General features: G+C 39.0%; 1 protein-coding gene across 1 annotated transcript in view; it reads right to left on the bottom strand.

Annotated features, from left to right (window-relative positions):
- Positions 1-17,915, bottom strand: part of tmem132e (transmembrane protein 132E) — a 445,874-nt gene extending 427,959 nt beyond the window's left edge. Inside the window, exon 1 of the mRNA XM_042499185.2 lies at positions 16,704-17,915. Coding sequence (XP_042355119.2) covers positions 16,704-16,764 — 61 coding nt within the window. The 5' untranslated portion in view covers positions 16,765-17,915. The remainder of the gene's footprint in view (positions 1-16,703) is intronic.
- Positions 17,916-18,131: the final 216 nt, after the last annotated feature.

The following is an 18,131-nucleotide window of genomic DNA, read 5'->3' as shown; positions in this document are numbered from 1 at the left end:
TTCTAAGCCTCTTTAAGGTTGGCACTCAAAAGCTGTGTGATCACTGAGAGCAGATACAAAGAATGTGGAAGTTTATTATTCTTAGTCCAATTTACTCTGGATTTACCAATCTGTTTCCCCTTTTAATTGTGTGAAAATTGCACATTGCACCTTGCTGAGTAATTTCACGAGTACTGTTAAATATATATGGTAGACATGGCATTAAAGGAATATTTCATCAATTTTCAACCAGCTTTTGTTTTTTCTGTTTTCTCTGATCATGTAGCACCAAATGTACGTCTTTCTATTGCATAGATGGCCTATATTTATGTGAGGTCCCTCTGTGAAATACTAAACCACATCCTGATGTAACAATGACCAAGAGTCAAAGTCAACTATCCTCATATCCAAGGCCAAAAATAGTCTGGACCAAAAGGGGGTATATTTCACTTTTGTACTGTACTGCTTCAAGAAATGTACCTGGATTATATTAAAATATACGTGTAACAACTGTGTGTGTTAAACCAGTTTATTTCTATACTTTCTTCCTATAATAAATTACAAATCAAACAGAGTCCAGCATTCTACCACTGAAAAACGAAATAAGATTTCCCTGCCCCGTGGCACCAAACAACTATTAATCTATCTGTGGGAGGTTGATGGGGTTTCAGTCAATACTGGTGACTCAATGATTACTTGGCCGGCAGCTGAGATTTCTGACTTGCAAAACTAATGCTCCCATCTGCACCCTCTGTTTTGGAACAAACAATCCTTTACCCACTGGAGTTTTTCAAAGATATTTCCAACTTCACCTGCTGGAACAAATATCCTTCACCAACTTGATTTCACCTGCCAGATTTTTAACTGCTCAGTATGGTCAGTCGATAGGACGAACACATCAACTGAACAGGATGAATTCAGGGCCGTAGTCAGGATTTCAAAAATACTGAATCCCTAAAATGATTCTGATTTAGTCTAAAATACTAGAGTCAGCTTATAAAATATGGAGGACAGAAAATGATTTCACCAATAAATAAATACATTACGTATAAATAAATACAGTAATAGCTAAATTAAAACGGGAAAGAATGCAAAGACCAATACATGAATACATATGGAAATAAACAGATAACTGCATAGAATTTTTTTTTTTTTTTAAGTTGGCATTTAAATAGGAAATAAATAAACATCTTACTTTTATTTTTACATGTTTGGGCAACTACATTTATTTACTTCTGTATGTATGTATGTAATTATTTATTTCCATATTTTTTCATTTATTTTGATTAATTATGTAATTCAATAATTAGTTATTTTTGCATTTAATTATGCATTAATTTATTCCTGTATGTATTTATATATTTAAATATTTACTATTTTTTTTCTATTACGTTTTGTATTTGTTTATTGCTGCATTTATGTATGTTATAATTATACATTTGAATATTTACTACTTTATTTATGTAATTATGTATTTATTTATTGATTTGGTTGTTTAATTTTCCTTTATTTATTTATTTATTTATTTATTTATTTTTACATATAGACATAGTTTGGTTATTATTTGCCCTCCATAATAAAATACCTGCCATATCTAACCTGAGATGAGAATCATGCTACAGAGGTCTAGTAAGTTATCTTCTTTTAACACATACTTGTAGCCATAAGCCCTCCCTGGAGCAAATATAGAAAATGCAGAGAACATGACCTCAGTGCTCTTAATGGTTTCTACGACCTTGGCAAAGGCTGATGGACAATATTTTTGTGGGTGATTTAATTCACTGAGTAGGTACCATTATAGTTTTGCGTCACCGGCATTGAAGGTTCCAAGCATTCTGGAAATAATTAACCTCTAAAAGCACAATGAGCTTCATGGATAGTTCTGCTGTAACCCGCAATATGGGGCTTTAGTCACTAAAAGCCTGTGCCTGCAGGATGTTCTGCACGACCTCAAATCTTGTACCCGATGATGAGTCAATTTTAAATGTAATATAGTTACATTTAAGTAGAGAATTTAAAGATGTTGTCCTTGGGACGCAGAAATCACCATATGTGTTTGAACTCAGCACCTGCAAAAAGGATGTGCACAACAAAAATTTAATCATCCTTTTAGTAGACATGAAGTGCTGCATGTGGAGCTCACATGGCCCCCCACCATTACAATATAGAACAATGTTTTTCATATTCTTTAATTGGTATCTTTCCAGTGAATTAAATAGCTGCAAAATTAATCAATTTCTCATTTTTTGCTTGAGGCTCCCCAGGAGCCCTTTAATATCCCGCTTTGAGAGCCAAAGATGAAACTAGTGCTAATTGAACAGGTTCTTAGCACATCCACATGTCATGAGGAAACAGGATAAAGGTATGAGGACAGCATATTTTAATGCAGGTGCTCCTGTTTCTCCATCACGGAGGTCCAGAAGGGGATCACATCTATTTTGTCGCTGTCAGATAAAGAGCTGAGTGAACGTATACGATACAATTTCAACAAAGTGACTCCTCAAGCAGAATTTGTAAGCGTGGCAGATGTAAAAACTGAAAGGCAGGGAGGAAAATGGATATCACTAATTTAACATAACTGCTTAAGGATAGGTTTAAGTGCTACAAGTTATTTTTTATTTATCAAAGACAGCGAGTGAGAAATGATTACTGAAACATATGATTAAAATCATAGCCTATGTGAAAACGTTAGCCTAATAGTAGCCTGGCCCAAAGCAAAAAAAACAGTGCAGAGCTTGTAGCTTTCTTGTGCTTTGTGTGGGTTAAATCCTGTTTGATAAGCTTATTGTAGAATTATTATAATGTACTTTGAACTTAATATAGCATAGCAGAGTCTGGGATTCATTTTCTATTAAAGCCTATGTAACCTAATAAAAGAATTGATCACACTGGGCATTGCTCAATCTGGCAGCATGCTGCAGGCTAGGAAAAAGGATGTTTTCATAGAGCACAGAGCGTACAGTCGAATATATAGACCTAAGTCAAGTCAGGGCAGGACCTTTAATTCTGTTGTAGACAACTAAGTGAGCCAATAATATTTTGCCAACTACCCAATAGGCAGTTTGTGATGCCAAATTTATTCATTTTTATTTGTTTATTTGCACATACACATGGATAAAAAAGATAGAAAAAGAAAATGAAAAAGTTAAAACACTGCAGGAGAGGTCAAAAAAGAGAGAGAAAGACAAAGATTGCATAACTGATCAAAATTTCAAGACTAATCAGGGATACTAAGTTGATAAAAATGTACAAATGACAAAAGTTTGTGTTTACAAAGTGAAATGGACAACAAATTAATCAATGACATGCTATGACTCTTTGCAAATTAGTCATTCTCAAATCTTTTTTAAATATAACATTAATGTAGATGCCGATTGTAGTGAGGGCAGTGGGCTGATACAAAGATACGGTCCTCTTTATTTCAATAAATATTGAATAGGAGAAGTCCAATAATATGGATGATAAACGTCCCTAGAGTGTCTGAATTCTGAGTTGGTCTTAACAGCGCTGCATATGTAAAGCAACAGTTACAGTGCAAGACTTATTTCAGCTTGATCTGCACAAGCACAGATGGGTTCCAGTCTGCTGTCATGAAATTGGCTTTCAGTATTGTTCCCAAAAATACCAACAGAGACTGAGTGGAGTTTATTCTGAAATGGATGATGATGCTGTTACTGGCTCCGACTGAGGCCGTTTCCAAGTACACAGGTACTTTTGTAAACACATTTTTTTACATTTTGACCTCTCATCCAAATTCAAACAGAACTCCAGGTCACTGACAGTGAGATTTTTTATTTATTTTTCTAAGGTGCAGATTTTCCCAAACTGTGGTTACTGTTGATATCTTGTGCAATGAGCATACACTATAAACAACAACAACAGCAGCAGTAGACTACCAGTTTGTTTTGTTAGCACTGCTTGGTCTAATGACTTCTTTACAACAGGGCTGTCAGTGCTAATGCATTAATTGTGATTGAGGTCCATACAAATTGCATGATTTATTTTATTTATTCATTTTTTAATTGCATTAATTAATGACCTATAATGCTTACAATGCTTATAATGACCTATAATAATGACCTCTGACCTTAAGATATCTGAATGAATTTGCCCACTTTATGCTTGTGTCATGCAGGTTTTCGCTGTCATTTCATTCTCACTCAAGACGATCTGGTAAGAATAGCTTTAGCCTGTCTATATGATCTTCATATCTGTTTTCTAATGCAAAATAATTTAATTAAAAACATGTGATTTAAAAAAAACATAATTTATCATGAATAATTATTGAAATTCTGTGATTAATGGTGATTTTTTTTTTAAGTTTGACAACCCTAATCTGTAAACATGTAGACTGGGCCTAAGCTAGTTGTTCCTTCTCTCTGAGCTCTGTCATATCTTCATAGACCTAACTGTGGTTTAAACAGCTGAAAAAAAGACATCTCATTTTTCCACAGGGCAGAAAAAATAAGTAAATCTGTGACTTAAAGTGTATTAATGTGCCTGATGTAACTTCTCCAAAAAATGGGTTAATATTCCAGCATTTAATTGAAAATGTAATTACTAAGATTTCACGGTTCAAAGATGAAGTTCCGTTTGACACAGTTTGACAGACATCCTAGATCAATGGCTTGCTGGCAGGAGGTGGAAGCAGAACTAATGAACACTAAAGCCCAGGACGCATTTCTACATCTGGCTTCCTATCAAATCCGGACTCATGTTTGCCACTTTTTAGTGCTGTTTTCATTCTGGATTTGAATGCGTCGTGAGTTCCCCATTGTCACCGACAATAAGTGGGTTTGCATTAAACATGACAGAACAACAGCGGCCTGTTCTTTGTTGTTGTTTTTGTTTTTTTTCTCTTTTGACTGAGGTTTTGTACACAACATGATCACTGGAGTCAGGCAAATCCAGTGCAGTCAATGTTATGGTGGCCTAATTTGTAAAGCATTTGTTTCCCCGCGTTAAAATCAATATGACTAAGATTCAAACTGTATGTTCAGCAGATATGCACACTCCACCCTCAACAAGTCCCAGACAACATTATTGATTGATTTCGGGGTTATTTCAGAGACAAACAACACAATAAACAGAGACTTGTGCTCTGTCCACAAATCTGTTCATTTGTTTTTTGTTCCTCATATATTTGGCAAAGCTGCACACACGCCGACAACACAAAGACACACAGGTAACAGATCGACTTATTTCTTTGAATCATAGTCATAACTTTTGTCACAAAGAATGCCACAATTTTCTATTCAGTGCCCCATTTCTGCTTTTAAATTACACAAATTCCAACAGTCGTAAAAAATAAACCTTCAAAATTCTACAAGCAATAATAACTACATTTTCTGAAGAATACAGAAGCTGGGTTTAATCAATCAATGCCCAATGTGAGTGAAAAATGTTACATTAAGTCAGCACAACAGTTATGTGAACTCGTAGTAAAGCTTATTGTGCCACCCAAGGCTAATACTGAAGCTTCCAGGAATGGCAGTGCTCCAGCACAATCACAAGTCACGGCCAGACTACGGAGCGAGCTGCAGTGTTTATTTAGATCAAAAGGCGGAGCGTTCTCTACACGCAAATACGCCGCTCTGTACAAAGACGGAAACCTGTCACTCAGACAGAGAAGACTTCCTGTCATGTTCAGGGGATTAACATAAGGAGCTGACAGCTACATCTAACGTTCTGGGACAGGTGTATTCATCATAAATCACAACAGAAATGTCTGTTTCAATCTGTTATTACTTTCACTGCCCATATACACCTTTCAATCTATTGGGATGTTGGCGTCCTTGGCTGACATTACTGTCTTTGAGAGACTTAAGCAGGCTGAGTTTCGAAGAAAAAGTAAAAATACTGGTATCATATTAAAGCAGAAGATGTAAGAAATCCATTAACCAGGGTCTGTTTTTTCATTTTCCATGTTAATATATCACTACAGGTTCATATACTTCTTGCAACCTGCACAATTTATAAATTTATCTCTTTGTGAATGCAATTTAACCCTACGAATTTATGCATTTATTTATTAAAACTGACCTATATAATAGAAACGCTTTGGGATATGTTAATGATTGTCACTATATTGTGTTTTTAACTTTTGTTTACTTCTCTTTTTCTCGGAATAACAATGAAAATTGTTACAGAAATTGATGTTCGGTATTTCTGCCTCCCCACTGCATGTGGCTTCTCTTTGTCATAAAACTCTTTGCTTCATTAAGGGCTAGTACCAAAAAATTACATTAAAATCATTATTCTGCAAGTCCAACAGTGTGCGGGAGTTTTTCTCTAAGTTGTATTCTGCTCGCCCCTCTTCTATGCACCTATATGAAAAAGTTTTTGTTGTTTTGGTCGACAAAAGGTCCATCAAAATTTCCTGAGGCCATAATGTGGACATAAAATTGTTTTTTTTTGTTTTTTTGTCTGACCAACAGTCCAAAAAACAAAAAACAATCTATTTACAATCACATAAGTCAAAGGTAAACGCACTTCTTTCTTCTTTTACATTTTCAGAGTCTTCAGATCCAACTGACTTAAGGCAATTTCTCAGATTTCATCCCTCTGGATTCACAAAAGGCTTTACACAACTTTTTTTCCACACATGAACTAGTACCCCTTAGATCTGTAAACACACTTTAATGTGTAAAATCTGTGCAGTCAAACATCAAAACTTATTTTTAGTTGAGAATTTAAAATAAATCTCAAGCCAAAAATGCAAGCAGCAAGCATTTACTTTTCCCAAAAAGACTTGTGTTCACAAACTTTAAGTGATACAGTCAGTGGATTCATTGCTGTGTTTGCAGACTGTGTTGACACTTCGACAACTTGTGACTCTAAAGTGGAAGTTACTGGAGCCACATATCCTATTTGTAATTACCACGAAAAGACTAGAGGGGAGATTTTCTTCCAGTCTGCAGCTTGTATTTACAGTAAATCTTACATGACATGATCTGACACCACATTAGGAAATGTCACCCCTAACCACCGCCAAAGAAATGATTGTCAAAGTCAAACACCGGGACTAATCTACGGGAACACGAAGCTTGTTCAAATACACTTCCACGTCTGCCGTGCTGACAATGAGAAACAGTCCTGAACTTTGAGAACCCTGAGCCAGACTCGCTGAACTGCAGCAGGAAAAGCAATCCCACAGCTGAAAACAATATTGCACCGAGAAAGATTTAAGTGTTGGCCGATTGTAGAGGAGGAAGCTGGGACTGCCAGAAAGGAGCATGCATGTCTGAGTCCTTTAGCAGATTTGTAGCACCAGGACAGGAAGCAGAGGAGATACTGGAAATATGCTGAGCGCTAAAACTGGTTGTATTTCTTCAGTCTCTACTGGACTGACGGCAGACAAATCCTTCAAATGGAGGCTAACAGTCCAATGGAAAAGACTGCTGACAAATGACAAACGGCACATGATATATGTTTGAGTTATATTGTCCATGATAATACCAGTATTATTTTTAAAATTACAATAAAATTTCTCGTGATACCGGCAATATTTTGACTTGTTGACATAACAGTGTCATATCCATGGATACGGCAACAGCAAACATGGCTGAAAGTGAAAATTCTACCAGCTAGGAGTGACTTCAGCAATGTGGATATTAGTGGCCTTTGTATCCTCAATATTTCATTATCAGCCTTGACTTTTCAGACTCTTTTTGTAACTTAACACTCAGACTAAACTGTCAGCAGCTCCAAGCAGCACAGTGTCTCTCTCCCTCTCCCCTCTCACAGGAATCTGTGATATCAGGTTATTTTTTCATAAGCCTGTCGTAAATAAACTCACATGAGAATACATCGAAATGTTACTGTTGACCAATCAAGCACATGTATTAGCATTTAGTTGTTGGAGCAGACTTGACGGGAGAGGGCAGAGAGGCAGGGCGGGCAAAGACAAAAACAAAACAGGCAGAGAACGGAGCACCAAGGCCACGGTGGCTGATGGGCATACGATTTTCAGAGGGGCATCGAGGCCAGACAGCAGGGCAACAAGGGTGGCCTCTGGTGAAATTCCTGCCCTGGTGTGCACGCTGTTTTGACGAATGAACTGGGTTAAATCATCCATTCACATCAGCATCTGCTCAACTAGGAGTAAAGTTTGAGCACTCCTTAGAAGCAGTTGATAGCAGAGAAGACAAAGAGGTTGAATTCACAGTAAGTATCCTAACATAGTTAAGGTGACACAGCTCTATTAACGCTGCTATCACTTCTTCAGACCTTCTGTGAGATTATACAATCCTCCCTGCAAAGCCCCGAGCATTTTGTACAACAGGGGAGGTCTTGCCCCCCTCGTGGACATGTGTCATCTGCCATATGTGGACAAAATGTGTAACTACTTTCCCCTGTTCAAATTTGTATTCCTCTTAGAGGAATTAAAAAGGCCACCTTCAGTGTAACCTTTTCTTCATTCAGAAATCTCATTCTCTTTCTGCGTGTCAGCGGAGACAACTTATTAAGCGAGAGATATATTGCCATTTCATGAAAAGACGGCCAGAATTAGAGGAAATGGATTATAGCATTGTGGCACCACAGAAAGACAGGAGCGTACCACAGTGGGTATCGTCACATGTAGGTGATAAAACCTGATAAAGGTGTTAAATAAAACTCAACTGACAACAGAGCCAACATCCCTCCCTGAGGGGGGCCATGACGTGGCCATTCCTCTCGAGCGATGATATACTATTGTGCATCTCATCCGTTTTACAGGTGTTTTTCCTACAATGCAAAGCTTGTGAAAATGTTCCCAAGTATGACTCACAATACCACAGGCAGTAGAGAAAGCTATTTCAAATCAAAGGCACTGTGGCATCTGTGTGTGAGGTGCCGTGCATGAGAACTGATTTCATACCAAACATATGTGATCCCCTAATGTGGAGACAGATTGCTTCCCTGCTGAGCATGGTTACAGAGCTCCATGATTTTGGAAGAGAGCTGGAAGACGGCCATGAAATCGCCAAAAATTCTTGGATTCCCTTCTCTTCTGCAAATTCTTTGCTGTTATGAACATATTCTGTGTAGATGTCATGGGTAAATTTCTCTGAAATGATTTGCTGCAAGGAAAAGGTTTTTTTTTTTTTTAAAGAATCACTATGAAGTTACAATTGCAAAAAAAAAGTTTCTACATTTTGGAAATATAAAGTCAAATAACTAAAGTATCTTCACTATTAGGGATGCATCAAACAATTAGCCAATGCCAATGTGTGGCAGATAAGTTGATTTCGTTTTTTTGTTTTGTTTTGTTTTTTGCATCTTTGGTTGTGCATCCCTTTGTATCATTCTGTGTCCTCTCCCCAGCAGTTTGTCTCTCGCAGGTTAGAAAATTGTTCTGTTAATCTTTTCTTTCTGATCAGATCACACTAATATGAGAGGAGCAGCTGTTTCTAAGTGAAAGCAAACTTTTGGACCCAGTTAAATGAACTGTTTCATTTCACTTTCAACCTTTCCAACAGTATATACATTCAGTATATTGTTTTTTTATAATGGTTTGTTTGTTTCCCTGGTGCAAAATAAATAATCAAAAACAATCTTAAAAAAAACATTGGGACTAGCTATCAGCTAAATTGCTATTTTCAACATCCTTGTCGGTCAAGATTTTCAAAATCAGTGCATCCCCTATTCAATACGCTTGACCTGTGCCTACATATATACTGTATGTGCATCATACATTGTCATCACTTGAAACTTCAAATGAATAGTTAGCACATTCAGTCTAATTATTCTGTGAAACGTCATCGCACTTCAAAACTGCACACCAAGCCAAGCAGGTGGTGGACTATTTCAGACAGAGATTACTTTCCATCATTTCCAAAGATACACAAAATGAAGAGCAAAAGATCACACTACTTAACTGCAAGAAGCAGATGGGCTGCATGTATGTATTCGGAAGCTGTTTAAATATAACCCATGCCGAGAAGACTTGTCTGACACACACACAGCTTAACTATCGGAGATCAAGTGTTTTGGAGGAGTGGTGCTCAGAGCCTTGAATCAGGCGGGGAAGGTTTTGTCTCACAAGGTCCTCACAGACGTGAAATAAATGGCACGCCGCCGTCTGCCACTCAGGATTCAAGTCGATCCATGAACCCAAGAACCTATAATACATGTTTTATTTACTGTGCTTAATCTCCTCTCTTAAGGAATGGGGCTTTTGAGTTGACTGAAAACCAAGCGAGGGTATATTCGATGTGGTAAATTGATTTCTATGAAGGCATTCACCTCAGGGATGAAAAAAGGCATGCAAGCTTTCGTGATTCAGATATTTCAAGTTTCTGACACAAAAGCCTGCCAATAAAAAGGGTTTAATGCATTGTGTACAAGTAGTGTGCTCCTTTTAGTAGGAACTACCAACTCGCCCTGAAGCTCCTTGGGAGAGGTCTTGCGTATCACGCTACTTTGAGGGAACCGATGCTTCACAAAAGGTTCCTTTCTCCGGTGATGAAGGACAGCATCTTTAGAATTCACTCCACAACAGCCAACCATGAGCAAAGTTACAGCTCCGAGCATCGAAGGGATTCAAGCAAAGATTGGCCTCTATTTCAAACACTGTTATTGTCTAACATTCTTCAAATCATTCTTCATTTTTAAAAAAAACCTTAAAAAAAAAAAAAACATAAAAAAAAGTAAAGTCCAGGATTAAATTTCAAATGTAGCCACATAACCAAAACAAAACACAGAACATCAAAAACAGGGCTGAAACAAGGCAAAATAAAAGCTCACAGATGGCAGCAGGCCAGATGTTAAAAATACAGGCCCCAAGATATTAACTTCAGTTTACCAAAGGGCACAAACCATGCTAAACTTTGAAAATAAAAGTCTATAAATGGTAATATGATCACATTTAAAGTTTGTTAAAACTTTAAATAGCTGTGCCGCATTGAAAACTTCTTCACTGCTCAGATCTGCTCCATTTTTAAATTCCACTACCCTCAATACTGTTATCAACAAACGCAAAATAACGATACTTCTCTCTTACATTTTGCAATGTGTGATACTTAACAGACTTTCACCGACGAAAAACATTCAAATGTCAAAATGCTATGTTCTTTCAGGACATTAATGCTTGCATTCAACTCTTTTTTTTTTTTACTTTGCATGTTTTTAAAAGTACAAAGCATGTATTCTTTCTTCAGTCTTTTAGATAATGTATTCCAACTCCCACCTTTAACAGTATTACATTTCAGTTCCTGCTTTTTAGCAATGTCTTTCAGCTCTTAGCAACTTTAGGTGGAGCAGCTCAACTTCCATCTCTGTCAGTTTAATAATTCAGTTTCCATGTTTTCGGTTAGTACAATGCAATGCATTTGAGCTTAAAGATTCCTGTATTTTCAGCATTGCTTTGCAGCTTCAGCTCTCCATTCACACACATTTTCTTCAGGAAATGCATTTTCTAGTTAAACATATCTTCCCTCCCAGCCACTCTATAAGTGACACGCTCACAGGCTGCCGTCCTGCTTAATACCGCTATACATTCTTCTGTTCAAGATGTGGTTTTGTTTTGTTTTTTTTCCCCAGTAGCGTAGAGTTATCCCCCTCCCTGTTATCATAGCTAAATGCCACGACAAATTCTTTCTTTTTGACATTTCAACATCAAACACTGTTTTCATACAATTGAAGAAATTCAGCTTTGGCTTATTCTAACAATTACATACAGCTAATCAATTAAAATGGAGTGACAGGCCCACCTGGAAGATCTGTGGGTGTAATTAAAGAACAAGGCCACGAGCGAAACAAGGACCTGCCTTTCCAGAAACAGCTTCTTCTTCTTATTGTTTCCAGTAGGTGGTTGCCCTGCTGTTCAGAGAGCACAGATTGGTTTTAGCCTTAAGCCCATCTGTCACTGAAAATTTAAAAAAAAAAAAAAAAGAAAAAAAAATCAACTTGCCAAAGGGTGCCATGCTGCAAACGGGTTTTTACCATTTCCTGACGCCGACGGCTAATGCCACAAAAAGCTCTTCCCTTAAGCAGCGACTGAGAGCAGCTAGCTAAAAATAAAAACCATATGGTTCATGGACGTGAACACAAACAAAAGTGGCAGGTGAAGCAACAACAATGCGACATCCTGACATCACTGGAATATAGAACGAAAACAGAATAACTAAATAGCAACACTGACTCATTTGCAGTCACAAGGTGTTGATGCATATGGACAGGCAGCGAGGTTTCTATCACGAATGTTGCAGTGTTTTCCATAAAAATGGAAGAGAAAAAAGGACACCTCTTCAAACACAGCGACGGAGCAAAGGCTTCATTTTCTACCACATGTAAATCAATTAGGCAAGAACATGAGAGGTGGTGTGTCACACTGCTGCTTTGTCTGCTCTCTGTCCAGTGTCTCCTCTCAGAGATAGGCCGGCGCTGGGAAGGCTGCCAACAACATACAAACCATGACTGGGCAAACACTGCTCCACCGGCCGTGTTACGCAGCTGACTGCAGACGCAGCTCCAAGAAATCAGCGGCACTCAATCACAACTTCCATGTAACACTGTTAGTCATATCTATTCAATCCATTTATCCAGGTTAACCACAATTCATCCTTTCAGGATGTCAGCTGCAAGCTTTCCCTCAGGATATTATTTAGCCAAGGTGGTAAACCACCCAGCTCTCACGACCAATTTATAAAGAAGGAATTACCTATTAAGTGTATGACATTTAGTGTGTGAATTACTGCCTCTGCTCCGTTCTCTGAAGGTTAATGTTTTTAGAGCTGCAATAATTACTCGGCATAACATTTATCAGAAACTATTTTAATAATTGTTTTACTGTTTAAGTCATTTTTCAAGCTTCTAAAATTTGAGAATAACCTGCTTTCCGTCGACTAGCATTCCAGTAAATTCTTGTTATCTTGTCTTGTTTTTCAGTTGGTCTGAAAAACAAGACATTTCGACACATCCCCTTGTGCTCTCGGATGGATGGCCATTTTTTACTGCTTTCTGCTGTTTTATATACTTATTGAATAATTAGGAAAACCAAAATTTATTTCAAGTATTAGTGGAGATGTTATAATTTATGGCTGAATCGGCTAGGTCACAAACTGTCTCAGCACCAACTAAAATCTGTCGTGGCACTTAAGCCACATCCACACTAATACATTTTCGTTTAAAAATAGCATTTTAAAACAAAATCGATTTGCATACACACAAGCATTTTAACACTGCTTTAAAAATAGTCTTCATCGATACTAACACACTTGAACACGCATTTCACATGACCATTCACGTAAACTGGGCATGCACGTACCGGTTTAAACAGGAAGCAGATCGCCTACTCTGCAGCTGGTTTATTGATTCCAGAAAATACTACAGATATGGTGTAAAGGACAACCAGAGATGTCTTTGCTTGGACCAATAATGATGCAGTGGAAGTGTTACTGAAAGAAATGAGTATAAGGCGGTCAAGGTGGGAAAATCAAATACGGCAACATATCAGAGCAGTACCTAAAGTATTATCTTACACAAAAAAGGATAAAATCGCAAAAGGTATGTAAACCTAGCCATAATTTTTGACTTGACAGACTGATAAAAGACCCTATCCGAAAGTGTACTTGTGTGTCTGAGTCTTTTTTAAAAGGCTCATTTGCTTGAATAAACCAAGTTTTCAAACTAAAATGGGATCAGCAGCGTTTTAAAGGTCTCTGTTTTAGGAGCTCCAAAATGCCAAAATAGTGTGGACACTAGGAATAAACATAGCAGTAGCTAATGGTACCAAAAAGCTAGAATCAAATGTATGATCAGTCTCATTATCTGGTCTTCCTCTTCTTTAAAAAGCTATGGATTTAAATAAAAAAAGAGCTGCTTGTGTTTTGACAAAGTTGAACTTTTTCACAAGTTTGGCTTCTTTTGTTAAATGACAGGAAACGGTTTTGAAAAAAAAAAAGTTACCTAAAAATGTATTGTTCTGTTATCCAAACCAGTCAATTATTGTATTAGCACTACTATCAAATGATTTTTAAACAATAGGCAACTCTACACCCCTCCTAAATGCTGATGTACTTTAAATGTGAGAAAACATGGGCATATGATAGAAACCTAGCTTTAAAACGCTCTTATCAGCAAACGTGCCTATCTGAAGTGTCCTTGAGCAAAATCCTTAATCCCCATCAGCTCCAGGAATGCTGCTCTGCACCTGACCTCTGACCTGAACGTGGAAGAGAACGGACGAAGTAAAAGAGGCAGATTTCCCCTCGAGGCATCAATGAAGTGTCAGGTTTAAGCTGAGGTGGCCGCTGTAGCGCTGTCTTAGCTTATACGGAGAATGACCGATTGTAGTGGCATCTTGATAACAAATCCCTGAGAGGCTTTTATTTCATCAACCTGGCAGAAAACTGAATCGTTATCTCAATAGCTTGTTTACACCGTTATGCGTGAGCCAATATGTACAAAAATATGATTGTGAGGTAAGAAGAATGAAGAAGAATAGATTCATTACAGCACTGTATTCTCCCCAGAGCAGTCTTAAAGTCCATGATATTGCTTTTTCACACCTGGGGATTTGTCTGCTTAGCTGTTCATCCAGCAAGTCGGCTGCATTTCTCTTGAGGTATTCTCGCAACTTCTTTACAGTGTGACAATGAGAGAGCAGTTTAAACTGCTAGGCTGAGTGCAGCAAGGCCTACTGTGTGTGTGTGTGTGTGTGTGTGTGTGTGTGTGTGTGTGTGTGTGTGTGTGTGTGTGTGTGTGTGTGTGGGACTCGAGGTCTCTGAGGCCAAGAGCCTCTGTAACCATCCTCCCGAGGCAGCCGGCCATGCGCCAAATCTGTTACCGCAATTACTTTTGACAGCAGCGCCTTCATTGTCCAGGAAGGTGGGCATCCCTGCGCTAAGCAACGCTGACCACGGGCGCTAGCGGGATTTGTGTAGGCAGAGTATTGCAGAGCACTTGCTCCGCAGCCTTGGTGAAGCCATCAAGGAGAGTATATTCTGTAGTGCACACGTAGGCGTTTCTTTTGTGTGGTAATGAAATTGAGGCAAGTCTTAGTGAAAATGAGTAGGAGAGGGGAATATATTGTGTGAAATGCCTGAAAGGATGCAAGAGACGGTAATGCAGTAAATATGGAAAGGATTGCACTCTGCACTCATTCCTATAAGTCTCTTGTAATGTCGGCTTCCTGCTGGAAACAGTGCTGCTGCTGCTGCATCAATAAAAAGAAGTCTGATATTAAAGGAGGATTAGTGTTTTCGGAGTTCAACTAGATCACTGGGACATGTCAGGAAATCATCCTTGGGATGTTTGATTTGGATTTCGTACACTTTGCAGCGCAGACGTCAGTCTATGTAGGACAGACTATGTAAGAGCCCTCCCACGATGAAAGAGACGACTTTGCGCACACACAGGAAGAAATCAAAAGGAGATGCTCGACAGTTGTGTAATATGTTGTGGGTCTGTAAGAGTGAGCAGTGATGAATGAGGGTTTGAGCTCAGACTCTGCAAAATTCACATGTTTTTGCTTCTTTGTGGTGCTCAATTGTGTGATTTTCACTGGAGTCTGGGCTTGGGCATTATTACAGTATACCAGGATATTTGTGAATCAGGAAGGTATGTTTTCCAATGCCGGTATAAATACAGCTCAGTCTCCAGTCTCTACTGGTGAAACAGGCACCTAGTGGTAGAGGAATAAGTTACAGGAATGTAAAACAGACAGCTGCTAGCAATGTTTTTTACATCTAACTTGGCAAATTAAGGATTTATTTTGACCAAACCGGAGCTTGTGATTGTTGAAACAGTGGACTTACTAACTAGATTACTAGCAAGAGTAGCCAAGACAATATGGCTGAGTTTCATTTTGTTATGGTTGAGTTAAGATGAATGAATGAGGTGATTAGGCCTTTTCAGTTTTCTGTGACTGAGAGAAAGCTGAATACAAAATGTGCGCAGTTGTATTTCTATTTTTAATAAGGAAAAAAGGTGTAAGAAAATTACTTCTGACAACATTTTGTGGATTGTGTATTTACAGTATTTTATGTGTTTGTGTATGTGCAGTTAGCGCCGCATACTTGCATGGCCGGCTGCCTCAGGAGGATGGTCGCAGAGGCTCTTGGCCTCAGAGACCTCGAGTCCCACACACACACACACACACACACACACACACACACACAGGAGGCCTTGCTGCACTCACCCTAGCATTTTAAACCGCTCTCATTGTCACACTCACATGCTAAGTAAAGAAGTTGTGAGAATACCTCAAGAGAACTGCAGCCGACAAATCCCCAGTGAAATTTCAGGAGGGTATGAAATGATTAGGTATCGTCCAAGCCTACTGGAGTCTGATGATATTTATGTCTGCTATGGTTAATATTTTAATGTCATGTATTGTGGATACTTGCATTTTCCTGTAGTCGCTTGTAAAGTGCCTGTGACTGTCAATACTGAACTTCTAGTAACCTTCACGTATAAAAATGCCAAAAGTACCATAACATTCCTGCAGGGGGGTGCACTTTTTTGCCAAGACATCTGTAGATACTCCTCTAAAATGTGTAACAGGATTAGGTATGTGTGTGTGTGTGTGTGTGTGTGTGTGTGTGCCCATCTTCCAAAAAAATGTCCAATAAGAACAGCAGCTACCTCTGCAGTTGCATGTTGCAAAAATTTGGCACCATCACTTTTTTATGCAACACAATTATGATCCTTAAAACCCTACTGGAAGGGGGGGGGGGTCAGGGTAGGGGAAGGGAGAAGGGAGAAGGGAGGAGAGAGGAGGAAGGAGGAGGCTCACTCACCATATGAAAGCGCAGCCACACAGATGAGGAGAGTCCATCTGCAATCCCGTACACCTGACATGGTAGAAATCCCAGCAGGCGGATGTTAAATCCCAGTTGCTCCAGTAGCCGATGGTTGTTAAATAAAGCTCTCTGCAGGTGTTAGCCTCCACGCGATGCTGTTGCAGTTCTTCCGATGCTCCTAACTTGGATAATGCGCAATATAAATATATATATATCTGTCCTCAAAAAACGTGAATGTCCAGCAACAGTCTTTACTGTCTCTTGGCCAGCAGCAAACCTAAGGCACGGCCAACCAAACCGCGGGCTTCTCCAAGCAAAAAGCGTTTTTTTAAATAAAGTTACAAGTATCCTGCTCCAAATTGGACAACTGGGGGAAAGAGAGAAAACCGGAGCTCCTGAAACGGATCCAAGTCCTTGCGCGAGACCCGATAAATGTCCCCAAAAATCATAAATCAGTGGGCATCAGTGGAGAGATGACGCGCGCTCTGGCTTAAAACACAGGAATCCTGCGTGCTCACCCCAAAAGGGTTAGACTAGAGTAAATAACAAGCAGAAGAGAAGGAGCAGAAGGGTTTGTTTGTGTGATTAGTCATCTCCAATTAAGAATTCAAAAACTGAAATTCCTTGCGCAAATCGTGGATGGAGAGAAGGGCGAAAAGGCGACGGGCTCCGCACCGCTTTCAGCCGTCACTGACTTCCCCGGTTTCATTTAAAATCCGAGAGAAGAAAATACATTCAGAGATACTAAAACGGTGAAAACTGCACCCTTTAAACGAGCCAGAAAGGTCCGGGTTACAGCCCGCTTTCAGGATTTCCAGTAGTTCACCTACCGCAGCGTGTTGCGACAGTCACTCAGTTTGGGAATTACCGAGCAAAAGAAAACACATTTAAAGAGCAGAAAAATCCGGAAAAGTCCCGCTCACTTTTCTTATTCCGCTTTACTTTGTCATGTTAGGACAGAAAGCCCGAGCGGAGCATGGTCGGTGCTGCTTACCGGCAGTCTGAAACACAGCCAAGTCCGACCAACTCTCCGGTTTTGTGTTTTAATCCAAATTATTCGAGCTGACGGCGGCTGTCGGTGATGTTTCCACCGGAGACGGAGCTCATGTAGCGGCTGTCTCCTCCACAGCTGTGTCGGTCCTGTTTTTAACTCCTCTCCAAACTAAATGTGCTCTGCTCACCTTAAAATGTTACACAGCCGCAGCTCGCGCGCGTCAAGCTAGCGATACAAAAAAACATATCCTGTATGAATTTTCAAAGTAAAATAAAGTTAATCAGCAGCTTGTATTTGTTTTAGTTTGAGGAAATAAAGATTAAATATATAAATAAACCACCAATAAAATCGTGTTATTGTTGGGGTTTTTTTAAATGACCCCCCACACACACACACACACTTTTCCATTGCAGCATACAAATATGTATCCC

Source organism: Plectropomus leopardus, chromosome 15, assembly GCF_026936395.1.
Source record: "Plectropomus leopardus strain MGB_pleo_1.0 chromosome 15, ASM2693639v1, whole genome shotgun sequence".
NCBI lineage: Eukaryota > Metazoa > Chordata > Actinopteri > Perciformes > Serranidae > Plectropomus > Plectropomus leopardus.
This window is presented reverse-complemented; position numbering and strand designations above follow the sequence as displayed.